At 47.1% G+C, this 24,803-nt stretch overlaps 1 protein-coding gene and 1 long non-coding RNA gene across 2 annotated transcripts in view; one reads left to right on the top strand and one right to left on the bottom strand.

Annotated features, from left to right (window-relative positions):
• Positions 1–24,803, bottom strand: part of lrig1 (leucine-rich repeats and immunoglobulin-like domains 1) — a 42,504-nt gene continuing 17,701 nt past the window's right edge. The window contains exons 4-18 of the mRNA XM_037784695.1: positions 18,318–18,455; positions 18,093–18,236; positions 16,919–17,062; positions 15,782–15,925; positions 13,500–13,643; positions 11,263–11,343; positions 8,624–8,695; positions 8,054–8,125; positions 6,954–7,117; positions 6,181–6,534; positions 4,668–4,949; positions 2,780–3,214; positions 2,527–2,661; positions 2,005–2,277; positions 1–858 (exon numbers count right to left, since the gene is read on the bottom strand). Coding sequence (XP_037640623.1) covers positions 662–858; positions 2,005–2,277; positions 2,527–2,661; positions 2,780–3,214; positions 4,668–4,949; positions 6,181–6,534; positions 6,954–7,117; positions 8,054–8,125; positions 8,624–8,695; positions 11,263–11,343; positions 13,500–13,643; positions 15,782–15,925; positions 16,919–17,062; positions 18,093–18,236; positions 18,318–18,455 — 2,779 coding nt within the window. The 3' untranslated portion in view covers positions 1–661. The remainder of the gene's footprint in view (positions 859–2,004; positions 2,278–2,526; positions 2,662–2,779; positions 3,215–4,667; positions 4,950–6,180; positions 6,535–6,953; positions 7,118–8,053; positions 8,126–8,623; positions 8,696–11,262; positions 11,344–13,499; positions 13,644–15,781; positions 15,926–16,918; positions 17,063–18,092; positions 18,237–18,317; positions 18,456–24,803) is intronic.
• Positions 8,704–19,694, top strand: LOC119497119. Its single transcript, XR_005208877.1, has 3 exons — positions 8,704–9,052; positions 10,225–10,239; positions 19,512–19,694. It is a non-coding gene; the product is annotated as an uncharacterized LOC119497119 (long non-coding RNA).

Genomic DNA, 24,803 nt, shown 5'->3' on the forward strand with positions numbered 1-24,803 from the left:
TGCAATCAAGTGTTTTTGTTTTGTTTTGTTTGCTATAAAGAGTGTACCAGTATCTCTCACAAAAACGTCTCTGGATATAATGCTATTACAAGTTGAGTTTTCTTTGATCATGCATTAAGGCACCGCAGCTGAACGTTGGTAAAAGCTGAAAAAGGCTGTTTTTTTGAAGAAAAATAAAAATACCATCACTCCTTTCTTTGTCATGCACATAAATTCAAATACTCTTTTTTGTAAAAGTTATATAATATATAATATAAGAAAACTCTTATGTACAGTCAAATGTCCAAAGGTATATTTCTCTTTTTTTTCCCCCTGCACATACATACACTGTACAAGATTCCCTACATTTACATGCTTCAAATGCAAGTCACATTTTTTGGAGCTAGAATTTGTATTGGTCACCTCCCAGAGGAAGGTTTTTAAACTATGTACAGCTGATAACGCTCAGATGGGACGCCACCCACACAAGCTCCACCTTCAAACTCCGGATGCCCCCCCCTTTGCCTTTCACCCTCCTGGTGCTCCATCTCAGTCCAGATCCAGGAGGCTCAGGATCAATCGCCTCGATATTGAGGTAGCAGTTTATTTCCCAGTGCAAAAAAAAAATTTAAAGTCCACTCAGCTACTGCGAGTCCGCTTTTTGGGCTGGACGGAGCGCCTGCTAGTCGCTGGCTCTCCTTAGGGGGGTGCTCTCACTCTGAGAGGCTCTGAGGGTGTGTCCGTTGGACAGCAGAGTCTGTCTGAGCTCGGGCTCGCAGTCACTGTCGAGGCGGCTCGTCACGCCGGCCAGTTTCACCGGCTTGTGGAAGGAGTCCTCCTCTGACGGGGAGCGCGCCGGCGTCTGTCCCGCTCTGCTCGCTGATGAGAGAAGGTAGAGGAAAGGAGGAAAAAGTCAATGACGTGTATGTCGACAAATATGCATTCAGCTTTAGGGATACAGAGGCGGTGGAATGTATGCATAGAGCTGCGTTGACATGTGGAGGTGAGAATTGGTATTTGGAGGCCAATTCCACTAGTGTTACTCCTCGCTACAGAGGCTGAATCCCAGAACAGGCCCAGACGTGCGACTGCAGGAGTTTGGCAGCAGCGAGAACTTACAGTGTATTCAGAGAGACATCCTGAGGGGCTCCGGGCGTGCAACGATGAGACACTGTCAAATTCTGTTAGGAGCCAATCCATCAACAATCACGTTCAAAGGAATTTGCCTCGACGAGGGTTTCCAAATTCCTAATAGTTTCTCAGGATATCGCCTGATATAAATCATATTCCTAGAAAAACAGCTTTAAAAGACCTGAGTGATTTTGGGGATAAGGCATTTGTCAGCAGTTGTAGTGCAGATCCTTAGGGCTGCAAACTTTCCTTCAAGCATTCAAAGTAGGGCTGTCAAAGTTAATGCAATAACGCGTCAACGCAAATTTGTTTTAATGCCACTTTAACGCATTAACGCAACCTGCGATCTTTAGGTTGTAGAAGGCTCAGAGGAGAAAACCTGATGAATCCATTGGTACCAATCATGTCATACTAGCTTGTTGCGAAGGAGGCTAAGTAACGCTCCAAACGTGCACTAAATTTTGGCGAGGAAAAACCTGCATGGCCATTTTCAAAGAGGTCCTTTGACCTCTGACCTCAAGATATGTGAATGTAAATGGGTTCTATGGGTACCCACGAGTCTCCCCTTTACAGACATGCCCACTTTATGATAATCACATACAGTTTGGGGCAAGTCATAGTCAAGTCAGCACACTGACACACTGACAGCTGTTGTTGCCTGTTGAGCTGCAGTTTGCCATGTTATGATTTGAGTATATTTCTTATGCTAAATGCAGTACCTGTGAGGGTTTATGGACGATATTTGTCATTGTTTTGTGTTGTTAATTGATTTCCAATAATAAATATATACATACATTTGCATAAAGCAAGTATATTTGTCCACTTGACAAATCTCCCTTTAAGGTACATTTTGAACAGATAAAAAAACTAAACTCTCTACACTAATCATTTTACCTTTTCTATCGTGTTGCTGTAACGTATTGTGGTTTTTTGGAAACGTGGATCCTTGAATGTCCTTTCGGATCCCGTTGGGCGTCCCATTGCAGAGCGGAGTCACGTGCGGCCCCACCTCATGCAGCTCCCCTGGATGACAGTGAGAGTATGGCGGGGGAAGTTGGTACTCCGAGCCTCCAGCGTGGCCGAACCCGTGCGTCAGGTAGTCCGAATCTTTGGAGTAGCTGCTGCCGTTCTCCATGCAGTCCGTACACACTACTGCGCCGTCGAAACCTGCAGGCAGGCCGAGAGAGAGAGAGGGAACATAAATGATTTTGGAAACAGAAAATCAACAACTGTTATGTCAACACTGTGGTTAAGAGTGTCTGCTGTAATTATTTCTGATGCTGAGCAGGCTGTCCCAGACAGCGGCGCTCCTTTCATCGTTATGCAACACGCAGACTTTGCTCATGGGAAGCAGGAGGAGCTGCTGGGGAGCGCAAACATTTGGCAGGCGGAGCAGAGACTTGAACTGTCAGGTACCTGTGGAGTCTACGATGTGTCCGTTGGGCTGAGGTCCACCGCCGGCCTCCACGCGGATACACACATCCTGCCGCTCCGACAGCGTGCCCTGGGAGGAGAGGTAGCTGGGTACGTCTGGAGGAACTATCGTCTCATCTGGGAGGAATGAAAGAGACGAAAACGAGACGTTACAACCAGATAGATCCTCCTACATAGCCTAACAAAATCCAACTTTGTATTTTTACCCGTGATAACAGGACAGAATAAAGTTCACCTGTGTTGGTGACACTGCACTCCTCGCTCTTCTTCCTGGTCTGGTAGATGATGCACACCCACACCAGCGACGTCACCACGATACTCGTCACCACGGCGATGACTATGATCCCTATTGTGACCGTGCTCGGCCCCGACGGCGCCGCGCAGGGGCTGCGGCGCTGCGTGACCACCAGCTGGCTGTGAGCGCGCTCCGTGCCCAGGGTGTTGGACATGAGGCAGGTGTAGCGGCCGGCGTCCTCCAGCGAGGCGGAGCCGATGACGAGCAGCTGGTTCCCCGGGGTGAAGTGGTGCCTGTCAGAGGGGCGCAGCTGCTGGTCGTTGCGCAGCCAGGTGATGCGGGGCGGCGGGCTGCCCAGCGCCTTGCACTGCAGGGCCACCGTGTCCCCGACCACCACGCTGCGGTCCTCCAGCTCCTGGGCCAGGTGGGGTGTTTCTGCAGAGGAGGAGAAGAGGAGTTTCTCAGTGAGAGGTTTCTATTATTCTATTGTTATTCTTCTCAAAGTCTCAGGTTTCTGTTTGTTCACAGTATTGATCACAGACTGGTGAGTCAGCTGGACGCGCTGAGCACAAAGTGTGATGATCCGAGTTTGACATCCGACCACTGAAAGCTTATCTCACGACGACGGTCTCATCTAACAATCCTATTTATACATCTGAGGTCACATCTGTAACGCTGACAGATTCTGAGATCACTTCACCTGATCATACATTTCAATAACAGAACACAAACAAGATTTCTCTCGGGACGGGATCCTCTTCAGAACAATGCTTTCAGCGTTTCCCCGGTAACCTCTCATTGTGCCGAATGGAGCAGTGAATGTGTGTGTTAAGGTAGGCCTCCCCTCTCAGACGGAGCACTTCCCCTCACAGTGGGACATACACAGATTAAGAGATCTCACTTAACCCACTTCAGCCGCCCTTCTCTCTTCTATCAATACTTTCTCCCTCTCCATCAATCCCCCCGTCTCTCTACTACCCTCCCCTCCTTCTTTCTTTTCTCTAAATCCCACTTGCCTACCTTCCCCCACTATTCCAGTTCTTCTTTGGCTCCCATTTTTCTCCCCCGCCACTTCTTTTCCAGACAGGGGCCCCTCGACTACAGCCACCACCCACCACCCACCCCCGCCGCCTCTCCTTCCCCTCCGTCTCTCAAACCCAAACATCACAGACTCAGTCCAGAGGCATGCTCGCTCGCTTCAATATTTTACATTGTTGAGTGGATTAGCACTCAGCTTGAACCGCTGTGAAGTCCAACAAGTCTCTCGCAACAAGTCGTCGCACAATATGCAAATGCGTCGCCAACATACCGCCTCTACCAGTCGGACCGTGTTAAATATAGAAATTGTTGCTTTTGAGCAGGGAAATGTAAAGCCTGTAACTATTGTGTGTTAGCAAAGAAACCCCCCCACTCTTTTTTTTTTTTGTTCAACAAGGGACTGCTTTGCTCAGTTCAAAAACAAAGCACAAAGATGATCTATGTCCTGAGATGGTTATAGGAGAGCAGCTCCGTTTTGTTTGATTTAACAGTGTAAAACAGCCAATAAACTGGGAGCACTGAGGCCTGCAGTGAAGCAGCCATGACTGTCCCTCCCACTGAGAGAGGAGAGGAAGGGGGGGTGGGAATGCCTAACAAACACCCCTCTGTGAGTCCCTCTTGCTTCCCCACCATCCCCCCTTTGACCCCCAACTGTGACCTTTGGCCGTTGACCTGCAGCACGGACACAGCTGCCGAGAAAAGAAAAATATAAAGCCTCTCATTCTGCGGCCTCGGAACTGACCAATTCCCAGCTGAGCGACGAGCTATTTACAACGCTGGGTTACAAGTAAAAAATGTGCCGATATTAGCTCGACTAAACCACAAGGCAGAATAATCGCAGCTCTCTTACCCAGCACTGTGAGGGTGGCATTGGCAGAGACGGTGCCCGCTGTGTTTTTGGCGGTGCAGCTGTACACGCCCATGTCCTCCGGCTTGACGTCCATGATGAAGAACACATCGTCGTCGGGCATGACGTGCATCCGGCGCTCCCGGGCGGCGGGGAAATCCGTGCCGCCGTCCTTCTGCCAGGCGATCTGCGGAGTCGGGTGGCCCTCGGCGGCGCACTCCAACCTCGCGGTGTGGCCCGTCCTGATGGTGCTGTCCCTGGGGGTCTTCACGAAGGACGGAAGGACTGTGGACAGAAGAGACACCATTTACATCAGTATAGTCAGTGCAGAACAGCAACACCTTTAACGTTGTGTATAACACAGTGATACAGTTCTACACTTTCGAGCTGATCCTGGAGCAGGTATGGGTTAAGAACCTTTGACAGCAGTTGTTCAGGATTACAGAGCGTTAGACACTCAGTTCTTCTACCCACGCTTTCACATCCTGGCACAAACCCACAACTCTAACCTCTTTAGGTAACTGTTAAAGGAACAGTGTGTATGATCTGGGAGTATCTAACGATGAGGATGCAGATCACAACTTCTCCCGCGTGCCAAGCGTGCAGGATTGCTACGGTGGCCGACGCAAAAACGCGAATGGCACTCTCTAGAGCCAGTTGTTGTAAGAGTAGAGTGCTTAGAGTGTGTGACGGGAGCGAGCAACGTTATCGATGCCGGCCCAAGCAGGTAAAGTTAACAGAGTTTTGTTTGTCCGTTCTGGGCTCCTGTAGAAACATGGCGGACTAAAGGTGACGAAAACACAACAATTCTAACTATAAGGTGATTATACACTAAAGAAAACATTAATATTATATTCCATTTCTGCCAATAGATCCACCTAACTGTTACACACTTGTCCTTTAAATGCACGTGTAAGCCAAGGCAACACGCAAAAACAATAATTCTGCCATTACACCACAAAGTAGAGGAGGACAGGGAACCAAACTCCAGATAAATACTCTCCACTTGCAGAAAAGCAGAGAGAGAGAGAGAGAGAGAGAGAGAGAGAGAGAGAGAGAGAGAGAGAGAGAGAGAGAGAGAGAGAGAGAGAGAGAGAGATGGCCCCTGTTAGTGCCGACATGCAGATAAATCAATTTGTTCCGAATACCATCCTGGAGGCTGAGCGAGAGAGAGAAGACTTTATTCAAGCGAAAGAGAAGAACTCAGCATGGCCACTAATCTCAATCGCTCCGCTGTCACACGGCACAATTGGAACTCAGATAAGTGAAACATAAACAGGCATTTTATTTGGTGGAAATGATGTAATCACACACATATCAACAGAGATCTCTATCTTGTCTTAGCATGACTCTCTCCCCTCACAATTTAACTGTTATCATACTTTTTACAACCACAATGACCCAGTCCTCCCCCAATAAAAACAATTTAATCCATCGTAACAAAGAGGCTAATGAATTACACTTTACTGAGCTTCTCAGGCCAACGTTTCTGTAATCTTTTAAGGAAACAACCTACCGTTGACGATGAGGCGGGCCTTGCTGGAGTAGGTGGAGCCGAAGTGGTTGGTTATGATGCACTGGTAGCGGCCCTCGTGGGCGAAGGTGACGTGCCGCAGGTGCAGGATGGTGGTGTACTCCATCACGCCTCCGCCTGCACTCGGCACATCAGACGTCGCGCCTTGGTGGTGAGCGCGCACATGGGCATAGTTCTCCGTCTCGGCGTGGCGAAGCAGCTCTTGGTCCTTACGCCACGCGAAGGTCATGGGGGAGGAGCTGCTGCTCGCGGCCGTACAGGTGAGACGCACGTCGCTGCCGAGGACCGTCACCGACGTTTCTGGCTGTACGGTGATTTGAGGCTTTGGAAGGTCGTCTGGAGGTTGACAGATAGAAGGGAGAAGTGGAAAGAAGAAAGAAGAGGCAGAAGATAGCATGTGAGAAAGAAGAAAAGGAGCCCCGGAGTGAGGACAGTTATTGGAGGGACGAGATAAAAAGGAAAAACAAAGTGAGTTGGAAGCTTAAATCACAGCCCAATGTCAAACATCTCAGTAGGTGTCTGCTCGTTATGCATAAGTGGGTGTAAAAGAGGCAAATAAAACACACACAAGAAGCCATTAGCATGTCCGAGTTCAAATGCACAGCTAAACGAAAACACCACACAAACAAATATGTGCAACTATGTAAATAACAGCACAGCGCCGAGCTGTCAGCGTGGCCCATCTGTGCCTCAGACGCCTCTTGCAACAACACTCCCGCCCACATAAACACAGATTAAGCGCACACATAACTCACCGCACACAAAGCTGTTGGACGGAGCCTGGAAGATGCTGGTGCCCTTCAGGCTCTCCGGGTGGGCGCAGGTGGCGTTGATGCCGGCCTGCTGACCGCGTGTCACCAACCAGTCGGGCAGCCATTGGAGCTGGCAGTCGCACAGGAAGCTGTCGCTCTGAATGAGACTGTAGAGGAGACGAGTAAGTATATGCGGTACATATATCACATCTATATGTAACTGAATACAGTGGAAACCGCTTATTGTGATGACGTCTGTCCGGGACAAATTGATCACTATAAGCAGATGATTGTTAGAACGAATTTGTTGTTGTTGTGCTTCATTTCTCAAGCCGATCTAATTTACTTTTGTATATTTATTACATACATACAAAGTAATGAAACGGGCTGCTTCGCTATTCCTGCTTCTTCCCTCACCGGGGGTGAGGAATCAGCGTTTTTGGCCGGCTCTGTAGCACGAACAGGCACGCAGAACGGCGCCCCTTTGCCGGGATTCCTCGTTCTCTCACTCGGTAGCGGCATGGAGGGAGACGCCGGTCTAATGCCGGGCATTACGTGACCAGGCATTATCAATCCACTTGACGAGGGCGGCTTCACCCTCAGGTGCTTTTCCCGTGCGCATTCGTTTTTTTTATTCAGAGAAAATGACTTTCTTTTTCCCGTCACGATATCAATGTGCACGCAGCCTCAGGTATCCTGCCGGAAAGCAGACGGTCAAAGTCTGCTTTCCGGCAAAGTATCAAGGGAGTAAAGTAAAAAAAACGAAACAAAAAATTCAACTACCGTTAGTCTAACGTAGTTTTAAAATGTTTTTCACATTTTGTCATGTATGAAAAGACCCTAAATGAACACTGTAAGCGGACTCCTTGATTACTATAAGCAAATTATTTAAACAACATTCGTTTAGGAATGATTCCGTCCCAAGCTTTTTGATCCATATAAGTGGTAAACGTGATCACTTTAAGCAGTTTCCACTGTATGTGTTTCTGTGCGGGATGCCAAAAGCACTGAGGGAGTGAGTTTCAATCCCATTGGAGGCTGCTGGCTGTGGATTTGTGCACATAAATGATGTGTATTTGTGTAAATGCATCATTTGAACTCACAGGGTTTTGAGGTTCCTCATTCTACTGAAGGCGTCGGGCTGGATGGAACGAATAGTATTCTCTCCCAAGTTCCTGTTGGGACATTACACACATCGTTTCATCGACTGTAATCACATCACAGTCTCTTAAACACAGGCTTCATTAGCAAAGATCTGACTTTTAACCAAAGGTGGAAATATCAGGGCCCGTATATCTGAGGAGACATGCCAGCTTTTCCGTCCCTCCCTGCCCTCATTTTGACGAAGGCCTGTGAAAGAGCTTATAGGAATTCCATTTCTTCTGCGGAGCTCGCCATATGCTCAATAACTTGCGCAGAGGCAGGAAAAAAAAGGCCAAAGTTGAGACTGTGCTAGCTAGGCTAACGAGAGAGAAGCAGCTGGGCGCTCGCAAAAGCCTCTGTCTTCTCCTTTTACAAAGACGCTATTAAATTGCTAGCAGCCTGCTCTCTGCCAGCTACTTTTGGCGATTCCCCCCCCTCCACCCTCCACCCTCCACCCACCCTACGCTCCACCCTCTCTTCCTTATACTCTCTCTGGGAGGAGGGGCAGCTAAGCATTGTGGGATACTCACAGGTGTTCCAGGGTCTCCAGGCCAGAGAAGGCTTTCTTGGCCACCGACTTGATCTTGTTTCCAAACAGAGTCCTGCCGTTTCCAAACATGAAGGGTGTCGATAGATGAAGAGAGAGAGACAGAGAGAGAGAGAGAGAGAGAGGAGAGGGGGGTGAGAAGAGGGAGAGAGCAAGAGAGGGGGGGAGAGAAGCACAATTAGCGAGGCTGAATCTGATAAGAGTGAGGGGGATTGAGGTATTGGAAATCCGAACTGTGTGGAGATTAGCCAGGAGGAAGGGTGAGGGAGATTGGATGGGGTTGGAGTGTGAGGATGGGAGGGGAGGAGGGGGGGAGGCTCTGCGCTGCTCTTCAAAGACCACTTTTATCTTTATTAGAATTCAATAGCGATGACCGCGCGGGGCTGTGTGTGTGTGTTAATGTGTGTGTGTGGTGGTCCGTTTCCCCTGCGGAGCTTGTAAGAACATACGTGCAGCCATGTGAGTGTGTGTTCCTGTCAAGCCTGGTGTTGAGCCAAGACGTGAGCTGCTGTTCGCTCTGATTTGGGGTCCTAATCTCTTCTTCTTCTTCCACCCTCTCCCCTCTCCCCTCCCTCGTTCCTCTCCTGTTGTAGCCTTCGCATTCACAGGAAGAGGAGACACGGCTGGCTGGTTCACAATGAATGCTCCAACTCATCCACATGTACACACAAACAAACGGCTGTCTTGTCACCGGGACAATAAGAGCGCTACTTTGCAACTTTTATTTTAAATAGGGCTGTGTGTTGGCAAGAATCTGGCAATACGATACGTATCACAATACAGGGACTACGATTCAATATATTGCGATATATTGTGATTTTTAAGTATTCACTTAGTCAATCTTTGCATATAAACTGTTATTGATTAAAAATCTATACTACGTTTTTGAGAATCGATAGAGTATCACAAACATATTATCGCGATATTCAATATTTTCTGACACCCATAATTTTAAAGCAGTGATTCTCCGTGGCACTCTGTCAGGGGGTCCGCGAAATAATTTGCTATAAATTATAACATTTTGTTGCATCATTAAAAATATTAGAAATATATGAGACAGTCCACGTAGTCAAGTGATGCTAAACCCAAATTAGCTAAATTGAGAAAATATGACGACAGTTATATCGAGCGACAGCGACGGGAGGCCAAAATGTGTCCTGCGCTGGCCAAGCTAAAGCGACGTCTGATGACAAAGCATCCGGAATATCAGGGTAAAACAAAGTCGTGTTGATTCAAATTGAAATGTGTTTCTGTTTATCACCATCAAACAGGTCTGAAGTATTTAGGATGAAAAGTTTTAGAATACAAATAGTTCCAATAACATCTAAGAGTACAAATGGTAGTAAGCATTATGCTTTATCAATGTTATGATTATGAGAGGGTCCTTGGAAAATGTTCTCCCCTTTAAGGGGTCCCTGACCCTAAAACGTTAGAGAACCCCTGTTTTATTGGAATTTAATCTGTCAAAACAAATAAAAACAGAATAAAATATAAGATCTACTCATCATGTTCCTCGGCTTAGATCTGTAAGACCCACTTCCCTCCCATGTGGCGGCATTCACAAGCTGCTTTAAGGCAACCCAGTGTGTGTGTGTGTGTGTGGGGTGGACACTTTGATGTCTCACCCCGTCCTTCTCTTTTCTGCATCTCTTTTTTCCCATGGCTCGCTCTGCCAGCGTCGGGGATGCAGTGGGCCCGCTTCCGCCAACGCCGTGACAAAAAAAGGGGGCAGGGTCAGAGGGCGGGGCGTGCGCGGTGTTTGATGTTGATGACTGAATGCAGCCCTCAATTTTACCCTCTCTCGGTTCCTAACAACGGGGACTGGGAAAGAGGGGACGAGCGGAGCGGAGGCATGGAGGAGAAATAGAGCTAAGCCTATTGGGGGGAGCGAACCCCTGCCAGCTCGAAGAAAAGCCCTTTCTGCCTCTCTTTTCTCCCGTTCTTTCTCTTTCAGCGGCGCTCACACTGGGAACCATCTTGGCTGGACATCATCTTCTCGTCCTGCAGGTTGATGATTGCCGCTCAGTGCCAGAAACTCCTCGTTCGCTGTAATTTCTCAACTTGCCAAGTCTCGATATTGAACTTTGTTTTTTTACTAGCTGCCTTGAGGAAAACATCGATGAGTAATCGTTAAAAAAAAAAAAGATTAAAAAATGATTCACTCTATCTTCTTCTTGAACCATTAGCAGCAAAGTGAACCCAGTTTGGCCATAAAGCTGGAGTGAAACAATGAAAGCCAGATTGAGCTGGAGAGGAACTGGCCTGAGCTTCCACAGGAAAATGATGTTTCACGAACAAGCCTTGTAAAAAAAAGGAAGAGGGGTCCTATAAGTCATCGCTCGGTGCGAACACTTCCCTACCAAGTGGAGTGTGTGATCCTGAGGGGTCAGATAACTCAAACTCTGCGACCTTAAACCGAACTAGCTCAACTTAGCTGGCAACGAAGGGCGAGTCGGGATTTGGAGGGAAACTTTTGGACGCAAGAAAAAATGAGAAACTCACTTCTGTTTTTGAAGAGCAGCAGAGAATCATTGACAGGACATAGGGGATGAAAAGGAGGGGTCGATAGCGAAGGAGGAGAGGCGTAGGGGTTTAAAAGAAAGAACGAGGGGAGACACTCACAGCAACTTGAGGCTGTCCAATCCAGAGAAGGCCCCGTTGGTGTCCTCTATTGTGCCAGAGATGTCATTATGGTCCAGCTCCCTGTGGAGAAAGAGAGAAAAGAGAGGGGGATAAGAAAGATGGAAGGAGGGAGGGAGGGGAACAGGGGACAAGGTCTACCAGCGCTGAAGCGTTTCACAGCCCTGGCAGAGGCTGCTCTGGAAGTCACGGGTTACCCCTTCGCCCACACTCCCCCTCACTCCCTCCGCCCCTCTCTGCACCTGGCCTTAAGAGCCCCTCTGCCGCTCTGCTCTGCCAACCAAGCGCATTCTTTCCTTAGAGGGGTGGAGGAGGAGCGTGCATGTGCGCAAGTACGTGTGCATGTGTGTCGAGGCAAAAATCAGCACGGGGAAACACATGTATAATTCATGACGGCATGGAGAGATTGGCGGGAACACAATGCCTCGCGAGAGGCCTGAACAGTTGGGTACGTTCGGCCGATGGCAGCAGGTACGGCGCAGCCACAACTGAAGCCAAGAGTCTTAATAAGGTTAGGGAGCCGTGGCCGGGCAAAGACAATTCAATGAAATGAAATGAAAAGAAAGAAAGGGCTTCTTTTGGAGCGTTTTGGGAGGGGGGTTTCCAAACACTTGTTGAATGCTCCTCATTTCCCCTCTAAAGAACTACCTCTGTAGGTGAAGTCATAGCTGCAGAGGAGCCACCGCTCCGCCCCTCTGAACGGTAATAGAAAAGAAAAACAAGAGTCGGAGGACTCCTCTGAACCATTAAAAGACTTTCTTTCAAACTTGAGAAAGGCCTTTGAGGTTGATGGTCAGCCACACCCTCCACCATCGCCACAATAGCACCCTCAACCCCTCCTCCTCCATCCCTCATCCCCCCTCTGGGTCTTTTCAGTCGCCATTGGCCGCTGTCTTAGTTGGACCGGACAGGGGCTGCCAATTTCCTCCTCTTTCTGGCTGGCTGGATGTGAATGGCCGTTGCCTTGTTAAAGCAAGGCCAGTGGTGGGGGCTGCGGAGCGTGGAGAAGGGGGGGGGCCCCGATGAGCCAACGCGACCCCCGTGGCCGAATTAGAGGGCAGGCTGGCTTGTTTGGAGCTTTCACACCCCGATGCAGGCTTCAGCCCCATGCCAGCACGGCCAGCAGCGCGGGCCCAATTAAAGCTCCCCCGGCTCCTTTTCAGGGCCCGGACGATGCCTGTCCTCCCCTCCACTGATTAGATTAGGCCTGCCTCAAAGACACAGGACTGATACAAGCGGAGAGATCATGCCAAAATCAAGGCAGAGATAGAGAGTGCGTATTGGGGGGTGGGGGGATAACACGAGGAGATGACAGAATACACTCGGGATAACAGAGGGGCATTAAGTGTGCTTTCAAATGGTGACACCAAAAGAAACAATTAGAGAGAAGAAAGGAAAACATGAGAAAATGGCTGAGATATGGCAGTCGCAAGCTCAGCTGCCTGTCCCACCCTCTATTTCCCTCTGCAGCTAGTTATCTAGCGCCCAGTGTGCCAGCAGAGAGAGAGAGGCCTTATGTGCGTTGGCTTGTCACCCCGCTGTGAGAGAGAGCTTGTCTAGCGAGCTCTGGCACGACTCCCCCTCTCTCTGGCTCTCTCGCTGGGAAGAGGCACCGCCAAGAGGACCTTGGTTAGAAACCAAGACCCCCAAGTCTTTCTCCTGGATTTATCCCCTGACTTTCTCCCTTTCATTCCCTCCTTTTCTTTCATTAGGGCCTGTTTGGGCTTTTTGTGCGAAAGGTGGATCGGCGGGGAAAAGAAACCTCTTGTTTTTATTCATGGCCTCTAAAGAAGCGGGGGAAGGATCTCGAGGGAGGTGAGCGACACAGAACACTTTCAGGTCCAAGTTTGTTGGGAACCAGAGAAAAACAAAACCACACAATAGGAACAAAGTGGGGGGAAAAAAGACACAAGAAAAAATAAGGAGTTGCCACAGAAACCACGACAAAAGTGATCGCCTCGTAAAAAGTACAAACAACTCATGAATGCAAATGAGATCGAACCTGACTTGAAAAGTAAACAACTCCTGCTTTCTGAAGTCAAACGGAGGGACGACGTAAGCCTGAATATCAAATATCACAGAGGCAAAACCAATATTAAACCTCTCAGCTTTAACTGCTCCCAAGTGGCACATCTTAGCCTTATCGTCAGCGGGGGTAAAAGCGTAATGAGCGGGTTGCTGGGGAGGAGGGAGTTGTTTGGTAATGGCGGTGTACTTACAGGATGCGTACGGCCTTGAGGCCTCTGAACGCTCCCTCGGCGATGTGGCTGATGGAGTTGTGGCCCAGACGGAGAGAGTGGAGTTCCCCCAGCACGGCCAGGCTGCCTTCATCCAGACGAGTCAAGTTATTGTACGACAGATTCCTGGAGAGAGAAGTAAGAGTGTGAGACGGACAGAAAAAGAGAAGAGAGACAGACGGAGAGAGAGAAACGTTCTGTGTGAGGTCTGGAAGGAGATGACGGGTTGGCAGAACGCTGAGGCAGCTCGCGACATCATTATACTTAGATTTCATGGCTGATTCGGTGTCTGTTTGCCCGTCTGTGATGTGTTTTTCCATTGTGCTGTTTTATTCTTCACCACATTAACAGAGAATGGGCTTAGCAGACCTTAGAGCTCAGCTGAGGTCTTAACCGTTTGACGGGGAGGAAAAGAAATTCTCTGGTTGGAACTTTACGTGTCTACAACCTCCTTTTATAAGCCTAGTTGAGTATGTGGTAAACCCCAGGGGAATATACTGTCACTCATGTCCTCAAAATGTTACTTACTTTCGTATCTTAGCCATCAAATCTCTGTTTTTCTTTCAAGGCTGAAGGAAATCCAAATTGGATGGGAACAGTGGATTTCCAAGCAGTTTCACTTGTTTCAGGAATTTGGAAACAAGATGACACCTGCCTGTTTATATGAATGTATATGGTTTATGTTTATTTATGGTGCTGTTGGATTGCTGCTAGACTGCCCTGTTAAAGGTGCGTGCGAGAGAGAAAACAGTTTTTAATCGCAGTGAAACTGAATATGGACTGAAGCAGAATATTTCGTTGTGAACAGGTTGTGAATTTTGGAAATAATTACGATCTCTCTTTTTTCAATAGACAGACAGAGTGAGCGCCGTGTCGCTCGCTCTGTTTTTGAGAGAGAGGAGGGAGGAGAAAGTGGAAGGTAGGCTAATGTTTCTCTAAGTTTAATAATAATAATTAGAAGTCAACGTTATGAATGAAGCTTCGAACTACTCGGTGCAGCCCTACTTCCTCATATTTTCTTTTGATTACCGTCAGATGAGCACATTTTCCCACGGTCACCCCATCTGCCCCACTAGCGAGGCACGCCCCACAGTTTGCGAAAACCACTGATAAAAGTTGATTTACGAGAGAAACAAGTGGAAAGGAAGACTCAAAACTTCTTGTAAGAATATTGTTTCATAGTATGCATGTCATACATCTTGATAAATCCTGCTTATAAATGACAATAAATCCCATAATGGTATCTTTCAGACAGTAGTGAAAGGCAGTATTGTGCCCTCGCCGTCTGTCTCCGTGGCGAGGCCTCAGGTCTGCTTGACCAGTCATGTGTGCAGAGATTCTCCCTGATGACCAGCTCAGCCGGGCCCAGTGGGAATGCAATAACAGGCTCTTCATAAAGACGAGTCACTCTCTCTTCTATCAGCCGTGGGGGTTATCATAACTCCAGATAATAAAAGAAAAAAAAATCATATAACCGCCGACTGGTGCCGCGCCGGGAGGATGGCGCTGGGAGCAATCTGTCATTCATCGCCGTGCGCACAGGAAACATAAGAGCAAACTAAAGAGGAACGCCATCTACCTCTTTATCCCCTCTACCTGCTTCACATAAACAAACACAGGCGCCACGGATACCCCAGGCTACCTCGCAGTTAGCAACGCCTCAGCTGAGCAAAGCACTTTGCAGCGGCAATACGACGAGTCGTGTCAGCGGAACAGGAAAGGCTCTCAGATAATAACTCCTCGTTCGGTAGACAAAGGGCCGCGGAGGCGATCCTTCAGTGTAATTACCACAACACAACCGGTGGAGGATTACACGCCGGTTTGACAAACCCCGGCGCTTCACAACGGAGTACAAAAACTCTTGTCGAAGGGCTTGAGTGCTGCTGAGCCCGGCTCTAATTATAGGATAAACAGGCTTATTCTGAGAATAGCGGAGCGTATTGAGTGTTAACGCACAATGTCGTTTAACCCTGGGGAAGGTAGATGGGTGATATGGTTGAGGGTGGGGAGTGTTGGATTCTCAGGATATAGGACAAGAGGTTTACATCCCCAGAGACTGAAGCGAAATGTCACTCCAGAGTTGGTGTCAAGTTTTAAATATTTTATTTTTTAAATTGAACTTTATTGAACTTATGTTCTTTGTTGACTTCAGCTCTCTTCGACTGCAGTTGTCATTCCAGGTTTAGAAACTTTAACTGTCGTCAGTGTCTGCTTCAAGAGGACATATAGCACGAGAGTTTGAATGCTCAAATGCCAGTACTCACAGTTCCCTCAGCTTCTGGCAGAACTTCCATCCATCAGGGTTGATGCGAGCTATAGAGTTGTTACTGAGGAACAGCTGCTGAAGGGAGGTCAGGCCGTACAGGGAGCCGCTGTTCACCTCCGTTAGGCTGTTGTAGTCCAGGTGACTGCAAGAGACAAAGTAAGTATTACCAGGAAGCAGGACACAGTGGTTTACAGGCAACAGGATGTCGGGAGTTTGGTGGGAATTGTTGCGCCCTGAAATGGCTACATTTGCAGCAGCATTTCTGAAAAAATGCAAAGCAATTTGTGACCATTACTGTGTTATTTTGCATGTAATTGAAGTAAGATGTAGAAATTGCAGGTCGTAATGGGCAAGTTCCAGTAAGTACAAAAAGATCTTATTCTTCTAAGGTTTAGTAGGTGAGTATTCGAGGTGGTGCTTGTTCCAAACTATGTGCTGCACCCAAACTACATAAATCACATGGTGAGTTTCAGATAATAGGTTAGATATTATATGTGTTATGACTCTGATCGCGATTTTGGTTTCCCACAATAAAATGGATATGATCGCTATATATGATTTTTTTTTAAGATTATTTTTGTGGCCTTTATTTTGACAGTGACAGTGATAGATATGAAAGGGGGAGAGAGAGAGGATGACATGCAGCAAAGGGCCAGAGGTCGGATTCAAACCCTGGGCCGCTGCGGTAAGGACTCAACCATGGTACATGGGGCGCACGCTCTACTACGTGAGCTACTGGGGCGCCCCAAATATGATCGATATTGACGTTTAAAATGCGTGCTCCACTCATAGAAAACACTGCTGCATATCAAATCAAGTGTTTCCTAAACTAAGAGACGTTTTGGCTCCACTTTTGCCCCTACAGCGACAGCCTGTGAAAAACTTTCCTGAATGTTGCTGCAGTCCAGAGTAGAAGAGTAATATTCTGTATATTTAACGGGCAAAGCAATGCTCTTTTTCTTTAAATGTGAAAGTGCAATAAAAATATTTTGTGCCTAAAATCAATGCATAATCGTGATCTCAATATTGATAAAAAATAATCATGATTATCATTTTGGCCACAATCGTGCAGCCCTACATAATGTATAATTGGCAAATTTGTATTATTGATACTGTTTAAGGTTTTTGTACTTACAGGACTTTCATCTTGGCCAGGTCCCAGAAGGCCCCGTCGGTGAGTTTGCTGATGCTGTTTCTCTGCAGCTTGAGGACCTCCAGGCTGGACAGACCCTGGAAGGTCAGACCCTCCACCTGACGGATACGGTTTCTGTTCAGCTCACTGCAGAGTGGACAGACAAAACAAATGTAGCAACTGATCATGGGGAAAAAAAAAATAATCAGTGAGGCACTTAATCATACTTTCTGAACTCTGTCAAAACACTTTTTTCCAGAGGAATGTTTTGCCCTCATTCTACATTCGCATCCATCACGGTGAAGTCAAAACCAAAGAATCGTGCAGCCTGCACGCTCCAGTTGGAGCATTTTGCAGCTAACAAACCGCCAGCTTAACAGGCATTCCTCAGTGGTGTCCTTTCCGGCTGTGGCATGAGGCCAGCGCTGTGTACCCACAGGCTTTAGCTTACAAACAAGGGTCAAGCCGTGACCCTATGAAATTACAGCGATACTAAAAGGAAGGTATACGATTTTAAACACCGCAGTGTTTTTTTTTTATTCTGCATATGAGGCGTCTCTGCATGTGAACCTTGGCTGTAAAAGCCCTCAGGTTGGCAAAGATAAACATGTTCTTTTGTGTCATCACCACTAGCATGTGTAGATACAGTGTCACTGGGGCCACCTGTTCAACAAAAGGCACCTGGGGAAACTACCGGAGCCACGGTGGGGGAAGACTCCCATTACGTGAGTCCCTTCTCTCTCCAGAATGGAGGCGTTGAGCTACAAATGGGTCGACCTCATGGTTACGCTGGAGGGAAGTCTGGTGGAGATAATGGAGCACGGTGTGGGGACTGAACTAACCACTTTGGGGATGTGTAAGAAGGTAATAAATCACACATAATGCGGCTCCTGTGTTTACCTAGTCAAACCTTATCTGCCCCTTGAGGTTTAGCTCACAGTCATAGCGTTCCAAATGTTAAACGCACACGACTCGATCAACAGACACAACAACCTCACTTAAACTCTTCGTTCTTTTCGATTCTGTGACGTCTCCGCGACTGGGGAACTCATTCCTTTTCAACCTAAATGTCAAAAACATTTTGTTTTTGCAGGTCGAACTGTTCCGACAGACCGAAACACAACCCTGTCAGCGCGCTAACTACGCTGTTGAAGTGATGAAGTCCAGTGGTACTCACAGCTGGGTGAGCCTCGGGAGCTGGAAGGCTTTCACGGGGATCTGGCTGATGCGGTTTCGGCTCAGTCTCAGGACCTGGAGAGTCGAGCCCAGATGGTCCAGAGCTCCGAGCTCCAGCGCGCTGATCTTGTTGTTGCTCAGGTACCTGAATACAGAAACATTTATTTAAGCACCTACAGTTTTTAAAGATCGGTGAGTCACAGTAATATGCAGAGATTGTACTTACAGGTCTCTAATTTGGAGTCCTGCGGGAAAGCAGTGCCCTCGCAGCTCCGTGATGTCGTTATTGCTCAGGTCCAGGGTTTCCACAGAAGCCAGCTCTCTGGTCCGCCTCCCGTCTATACTCCGAATCTTATTGTGATGTCTGATAAAAGAAAAAGCACATAAAAAAGGCATTAGGTGTGGCTTAAAATCCCACTCACAGACATACAACTCTACGCTTCAAAGTGGCCATAACACCATCTCGAAATATATTACCCTGCTCAACTTCACTGTCCTTTTCCCATCATCACCCAAGGGAGACACTCCAAATCCCCCGCCTTCTCTAAACCCACTCTCAGGCACAAAGAGAGCAGAGTACACAGAGCAAAGTGGTCTTCATCCACCACAAAATGTGTACTTTAAGAGCTTCCCAACAGACGTTCGTCTTCTTTAAACAACTCCAAGGACACCTGTGCTTCTCCACGGAGCTGAGGCCGCAAAAATCTACGAGATAGATGGATGGGGCCTCGGTGATCAACCGGAGCCACTTGAAGGGGGATTTCGGAGCACTTCAGTGTGCGATGGAATGGGGGAGATGGCTTTGTGATACTCAAGAAGTTCTGGACAAAGGACAAAGGAGAGGGAACTACTGACTAGGTAACAGAGAAGCAAAACTTGAAACCAAATCTGAAAACATGCCCCAGCTCTGTTTTGTCAGGCCTAGTGAGCCTGGGAGTGTCCGAAGCCAGACCCAAGACTGGACAGATTTCTCCTGTCCTCATCATCAGTGGTGGCTTTTTTTGAGTACCAGGACCCAATTCCACACAGAGAAGAAGAGAAAGTAAAAGACACTGCCTCACCCATTACCCTACAATATGGAGGAGGAGAAGAGGCTTGTGGAAAACACTGCTTGACAGCCAAAGTGATTGACACAGTCACACAAAGTCACGTGTCAGTCGAGCACAAGGAAGGCCACAGGGCACAAGAGAAACCCAAACACAGCCCCGCCCTACTGCAAACAGACACACAGACAAACGTACACGGTAGATGTAGAATATGCAAAGCAGACAGAACACACAGATAAACGTATACGGTAGATGTAGAATATGCAAAGCAGACAGAACACACAGCTAAACGTATACGGTAGATGTAGAATATGCAAAGCAGACAGAACACACAGACATCTGTCTGTCTACACCGGGTCTGTGTGTCTGCGTAGGTATGTGTGTGTGTGTGTGTCTGTATATGTGAGGAGTCTGATGGTCGGTGTTATCTGAGCGTACATGAAAGCCTTTTGCTGGGTGACACATTTGGCACATTCCTGGGTGCTAACTAGGGATGGGAATTTCATTTTGTATCACTTTCATTTACCCGACTGGTCTAAAAAAAAAAAAAAAAAAAAGAAAAGAGGCAAGAGAGGGAAGATAAAGTACTTTTATTTGATAAATTATAAAGCACTAAATAACGCAGGCAGGCACAGATGACACCAGCTATAGCTTTATGTACTTGGGGTTCTTCCTGTCACCGTCCAAGTGAAAGCTACATTACAACAGAAGGTGTTTTCAGACCGGAGGAACTTTTTCATAGTTCTAAGAACCCCCCCTTTGTATTGGATGTGCACCGCAAGAACTAAAAACGATCGTAGTTCTTACAGCGCTGTTATGAGGGACTTTTTTCCCCTCCTATTTCAGAGTAGATACTCTCTAAGCACAAAAAGAAACCACTTAGCCCAAGACCGATAGTCAATTCGAACTGAAATCGCCAAAGGTACTTTCGTGAAGTGTATTTTGCCTGAGTTCATATGATTGTGGCATGTAACAGAGTTGTTTATTTATTATTACATTAATAAAAGAAAGCTAAGAGAACTTGTGAAACACAGTAAACTAGCCGGCGGGCTAACGTCACTTCAGCGTTCCTATTGGCAGCGTGAATGCAAACAGAAAAAAGCCCCTGAAGGTATGTAGTTCTCGAGGGAGCTTCCCAGAACTGTTTGGTCTGAAAACGCCTAGAGTTTGAAGTGTTCTTTTTTAAACAAGGTTTTCAAAATCTGAATGTGGTATTTTATATTCTCTTTTACTCCAAAGACCTGTTTTCCAACATAAAGCCAGCTGACCAGCAGAGCCATTAACACAAGATGCAGGGAAGAGACACACCAGGCGCTGCATCACGTCAGTCTCATCAGAGGCAAGGCAGTTAAATCTTAACATCAATTTACTTGACACATTGAGAGTTTTACAGCATTTGAAAATAACTTGAGAAAAGACTTTATTTTTAATCAAGGAGGGTTATTCTGACTGCTTAACTTTTTAGGACGATGTGTGTGTACGAGTGTGTTTTGACGGAGAGAGCAAGACGGAGAGCAGGTGTTCCACCAGTCAAACTCGTCAAAACAAGGTCAGTCCCTCCTTCCTGCTTCCTTTCTAGCCTTTAGCCAGCCACACAGTGAACACACACACACACACACACATATTTATTGGTGTCTGAGAGGAGGAGGGGTCACACCACAGTGGCCCACCTGAATAAACAGTGGCAGAAATGGTTAAGGATGAGCCATGCAAGCACGCCTGGGCAAACACACACACACAACACAAATAGCAGACACACACATGGGACAGAGCAACAGACAGTGGCTACAGTGAACCTGAGAGAAAGAATGGGGGAGGAGAAAGGGAGGGGGGGAGGATGAAGGGGTGAGGAGAGGTCAACAGCTGGTGACCTTTGATGGGAAAAACAGATCAGTCTCAAACTGGTGGGAGAGGTTGACCTCTCACTCGTTCTCCTTCCACCACTCAAACCAGATTTCCTCCCCTCTCTCCCTCCCTCCCCCCTTCCCTCCCACAGTCAGAGCCCAGCTGCGTGTGAGAGACAGATAAAGCCCCGGCGCTCAATGTGTTTGAAGTCCACACATACAATAGTAGCGTTTATAAAAACTGATTATCATACGGCCGGTGACATTTCTGATAAAGCGGAGCTGGGTTCGCTCTTGTTCCCTTTGATGTCCGCGGGGCCTTATTCGCCGTGATTCCACTTAATTCCAAATCTCATTACCCTGCCCCATTGACCATCTGATTATCATGAGCCGGGCTCATTTTGACACTTCTTTTGATGTATGGAGAGAGCATCGGTGGTTTACACTAGCAAGCCCATTCTACCGTTCCCAGTGTCATCTCTGGGGGCGATTGTTGGGCCCGTCCCTTACGTTTGAAGCTGGCGGTCGGGACAAAAGGAGAATTATTTCAAAATCAGATCATCCGGCGGGCCATATGATTTCTATCCCGAGCTGTTTTAAAAAGGAGCGCTTTGATGTCGACCAAGCAGGCGATGAGCACAATGGGAAAGTTTGTGCTGCTCTGCTGTCACTTTGACACTGTGGTTTTAAAACTTTTTTGCTGCTTCTTCTTTTTTTTGTTACCATCCCGCTGTGGCATTCTGGGAGTCTGCGGGAAGCCGGTGGGCTCTCGCCAAGTGCATTGTGGGAATGTGGGAGCCTGGCATATGGTCTTTGGTTAGTTCATGAGGAGCTTCTATGTGATCAGGTGACTTTTATTTTAATTTAAACAATGTTTTTGATAAGATGCATCTGTTGTGATTGGTTGACGGACCAAAGAAGAGTTTAAACTGCTGCACTATAACCACACTGTCAGGCTTATCTAATGAATTAATGAATTCTACGAGAGCGTCAGGCAGCGATCAAAAAGAACTGCCAGACGTGTCAGTGAAAGGAAAGGGGATGAAAGCTACAGGAAGTGGGAAAAAGGCAAAAGAAAAGTCATCTCTCAACTAAGCAAAAGATTAAGATGAAAGAAAAGGAAGCAGGGAAAAAACTCCAGCCCACTCATCAATCCTTTCTCAGTCCACCTATTCCTGTTTTTATTCTAATACCACCGTACTTCTTTATAATTTTGTATATTGTACTCCCACAGAAGTAAGTCATCAACTTCTTACTAAGTGCAAACTTTCATAGACAGACAGCTCCAAATAGCCTTGTGCTGATAAGATTATAGTTCGATGATAATCTCGGCAAAAGTTAATCATCAGCAATCTTGACAGACTCGCCTCAAATGTTTTCACAAACATCTTGTAGTGAACTGTTTAGCCATGTTGAGATCTGTTGAGAAAATACCAAGCACCGTCTACCAGCCAATAGGAACGCTCTCTCTCTGAAATGTTCTGTGATTGGCCAAAGTCTCCCGTCACGGGTAAGATTTTTTAAAGCCTGAAAACATAGCCATGCAGAGGTGCTAAAGTCTAGTTTTCTCTCAGAACACTTGAATTACAATATGCCGAAATGTTATTATGATATTTTTGCCCAATGATGCCAAAAATATTCCGCCTACTGCAGCTTTAACATGGAACCCTTCAAGCCATAATGATTAAAGATTTGTTTAAATCACATTTCCAAGGAAACCATGTTTCCCCAATATGATAAATACTGTGTGTAACCACTGGCATGCTGCTTTATTCAGTGCAGCCTGTGGCATAGTAGGATAATGGCAGTAATTACAACCAAAAATATACTCTAAATGTTTGCACTTTGCCCAGTACCTAGTTCGCCTGACGCCACAGGAATTTAAAATGAATTGAGCATTCAAAATGCCAGAAATCCTGGAAATGTGCCGTTTACATTCGCTATTTAATGTGTGTAATTCTATAAACATAATTAAATTTGTCATTTCCATCAGACAACGCAGCAACTAGCAAACTGATAGACTCGAAGACTCGAAGACAGTCAGACAGTAGCAACCACATATAATGGGCTCTCTGCCTCTCTGAGAGTTTACTGTTGGATGAAGACAGATTCTCAGTCCATTTGCTTGCGTGTGTGTGTGTGTGCGTGCGAACCACTGTCTCACACAAACTTGTAGTCAGACGACATTCCAGACGATCTCAACCGATGGCACAGGAACACTGGCCTGCAGTCTGTAGCGTTGCCTCTGCCAGGCCACATACACAGAAAGTCTCACACTCCAGAGCGCTGGCTGGTTGGCACAAGGGAGACGGAGAGCATTGGATTTGCTTTTGGGAATAACCCCGAGCATGAGCTCACCTCTTGCTTCCCTTTTTCCCCCTTTCCCTTTGCCTCTCCGTACCCTCCTACTGCCTCCTCCGCAACTTCTCCTCAACCATTCCTCTTTTTCGACATGCGGTGATGTCACCCTGATCTGACATTATTCACACACACCCCCCATCCCTTCCTCCCTTCCCTCCCTCCCTCCCTATTTTCTCATCCTTCCTCCCCTTCTCACTGTCACCCATTTTACTGTAAGCCATGTGACTGACAGCTGCAGCTGCAAGTGCTTCAGCGGGCCTTCACTTCAGCTGTGTGGCTTTGTAAAGATCCGACCCTCCCTCCAGCCTCCACTCCCATCAGGCCTGCGGGCCTTCCCCCTAGCAACAGACTTCAAGTCAGGCCAAAAAAAGACACCCCCGATCATTCGGAGGGGCTGCGACTCGCCATAGTTTGGAGCAAGTTCACCTTTGCTTCCACAATCTGTTTCCAGGCTGATAGAAAACCTAATAACACACAATAACAACAGCTCAAAAAAACAAACAGATGTCAGAGTTGCTTAATCAAACCTCCATTTCCCCTCTTACTAAATGAACACAGCCTTCAGAAATCTGACCACATCCGAGCATCATGATCAATTCTGAGAAGCGGGCAGATGACACACAGGGAGAGGCGAAGGTGTGACTCCCACAAAACTCACTGCCAAAAAATGATATGACCAATATTACAGGAACCAGCAGCAGCTGCGTACTTTACCATCAGGCCGGAATGCTAGCAAGGTGTGAAAGCAGATACTGATAGCCAAGTCGAGCTAACGTTAGCACTAAACTAGCTCAGCTTTATTGTTTCAAGTTGAGTGAGATGTGAGAATGTTCCCTGGTCACACAACGGGGGAAAACTATGGCACGCTGGAAAACAGTCCACCCAACAGATGATACAGGCGGTCACGACTGTGTGTGTGTGTGTGTGTAGGATCTGAATCCAAGAAGGTGTTATAAGAAGTGTAATAAGCTTTCGTATCAGCTTCAGGCTTTTGATTTTTATCTTAAGCCTATCTTGGTGTAACCTTAGGATGCCTTTCATTGAGCTGTTTGTTTTGTGTTCCTCGGATTCCTTTACACATTCTTGAGCATCATGAGATAACACTGAAGATTTAAATAAAAGTGTTGAACGCGGTAGTCAGTGTTAGACGGTGTTACACGGTGTTCGGGCATACACCGATTACATTACCTGTCGTTTTCTTGTTTTATATATAGAAATAAAACCCATTTAATTGATTTATGTGTATTAGCGCCGGGTTATCAATACATAGTTTGACAACGGATGCTACAAAGTGAAAGCGTCTGCTGCGTACGGCGTCTCAGCGAGGAGTCAGATTTCACACACGAGATGAGAGAGTGTTGACAGACAAGACGATGACGGAGGAGTCAAAGCGAAAAGCAAAACGCCTATTTGGCAATATTTCAGATTTAAACCCAATGCTATAAGGGAACCATAACATTA

Source organism: Sebastes umbrosus, chromosome 1 (assembly GCF_015220745.1).
Source record: "Sebastes umbrosus isolate fSebUmb1 chromosome 1, fSebUmb1.pri, whole genome shotgun sequence".
Classification (NCBI taxonomy): domain Eukaryota; kingdom Metazoa; phylum Chordata; class Actinopteri; order Perciformes; family Sebastidae; genus Sebastes; species Sebastes umbrosus.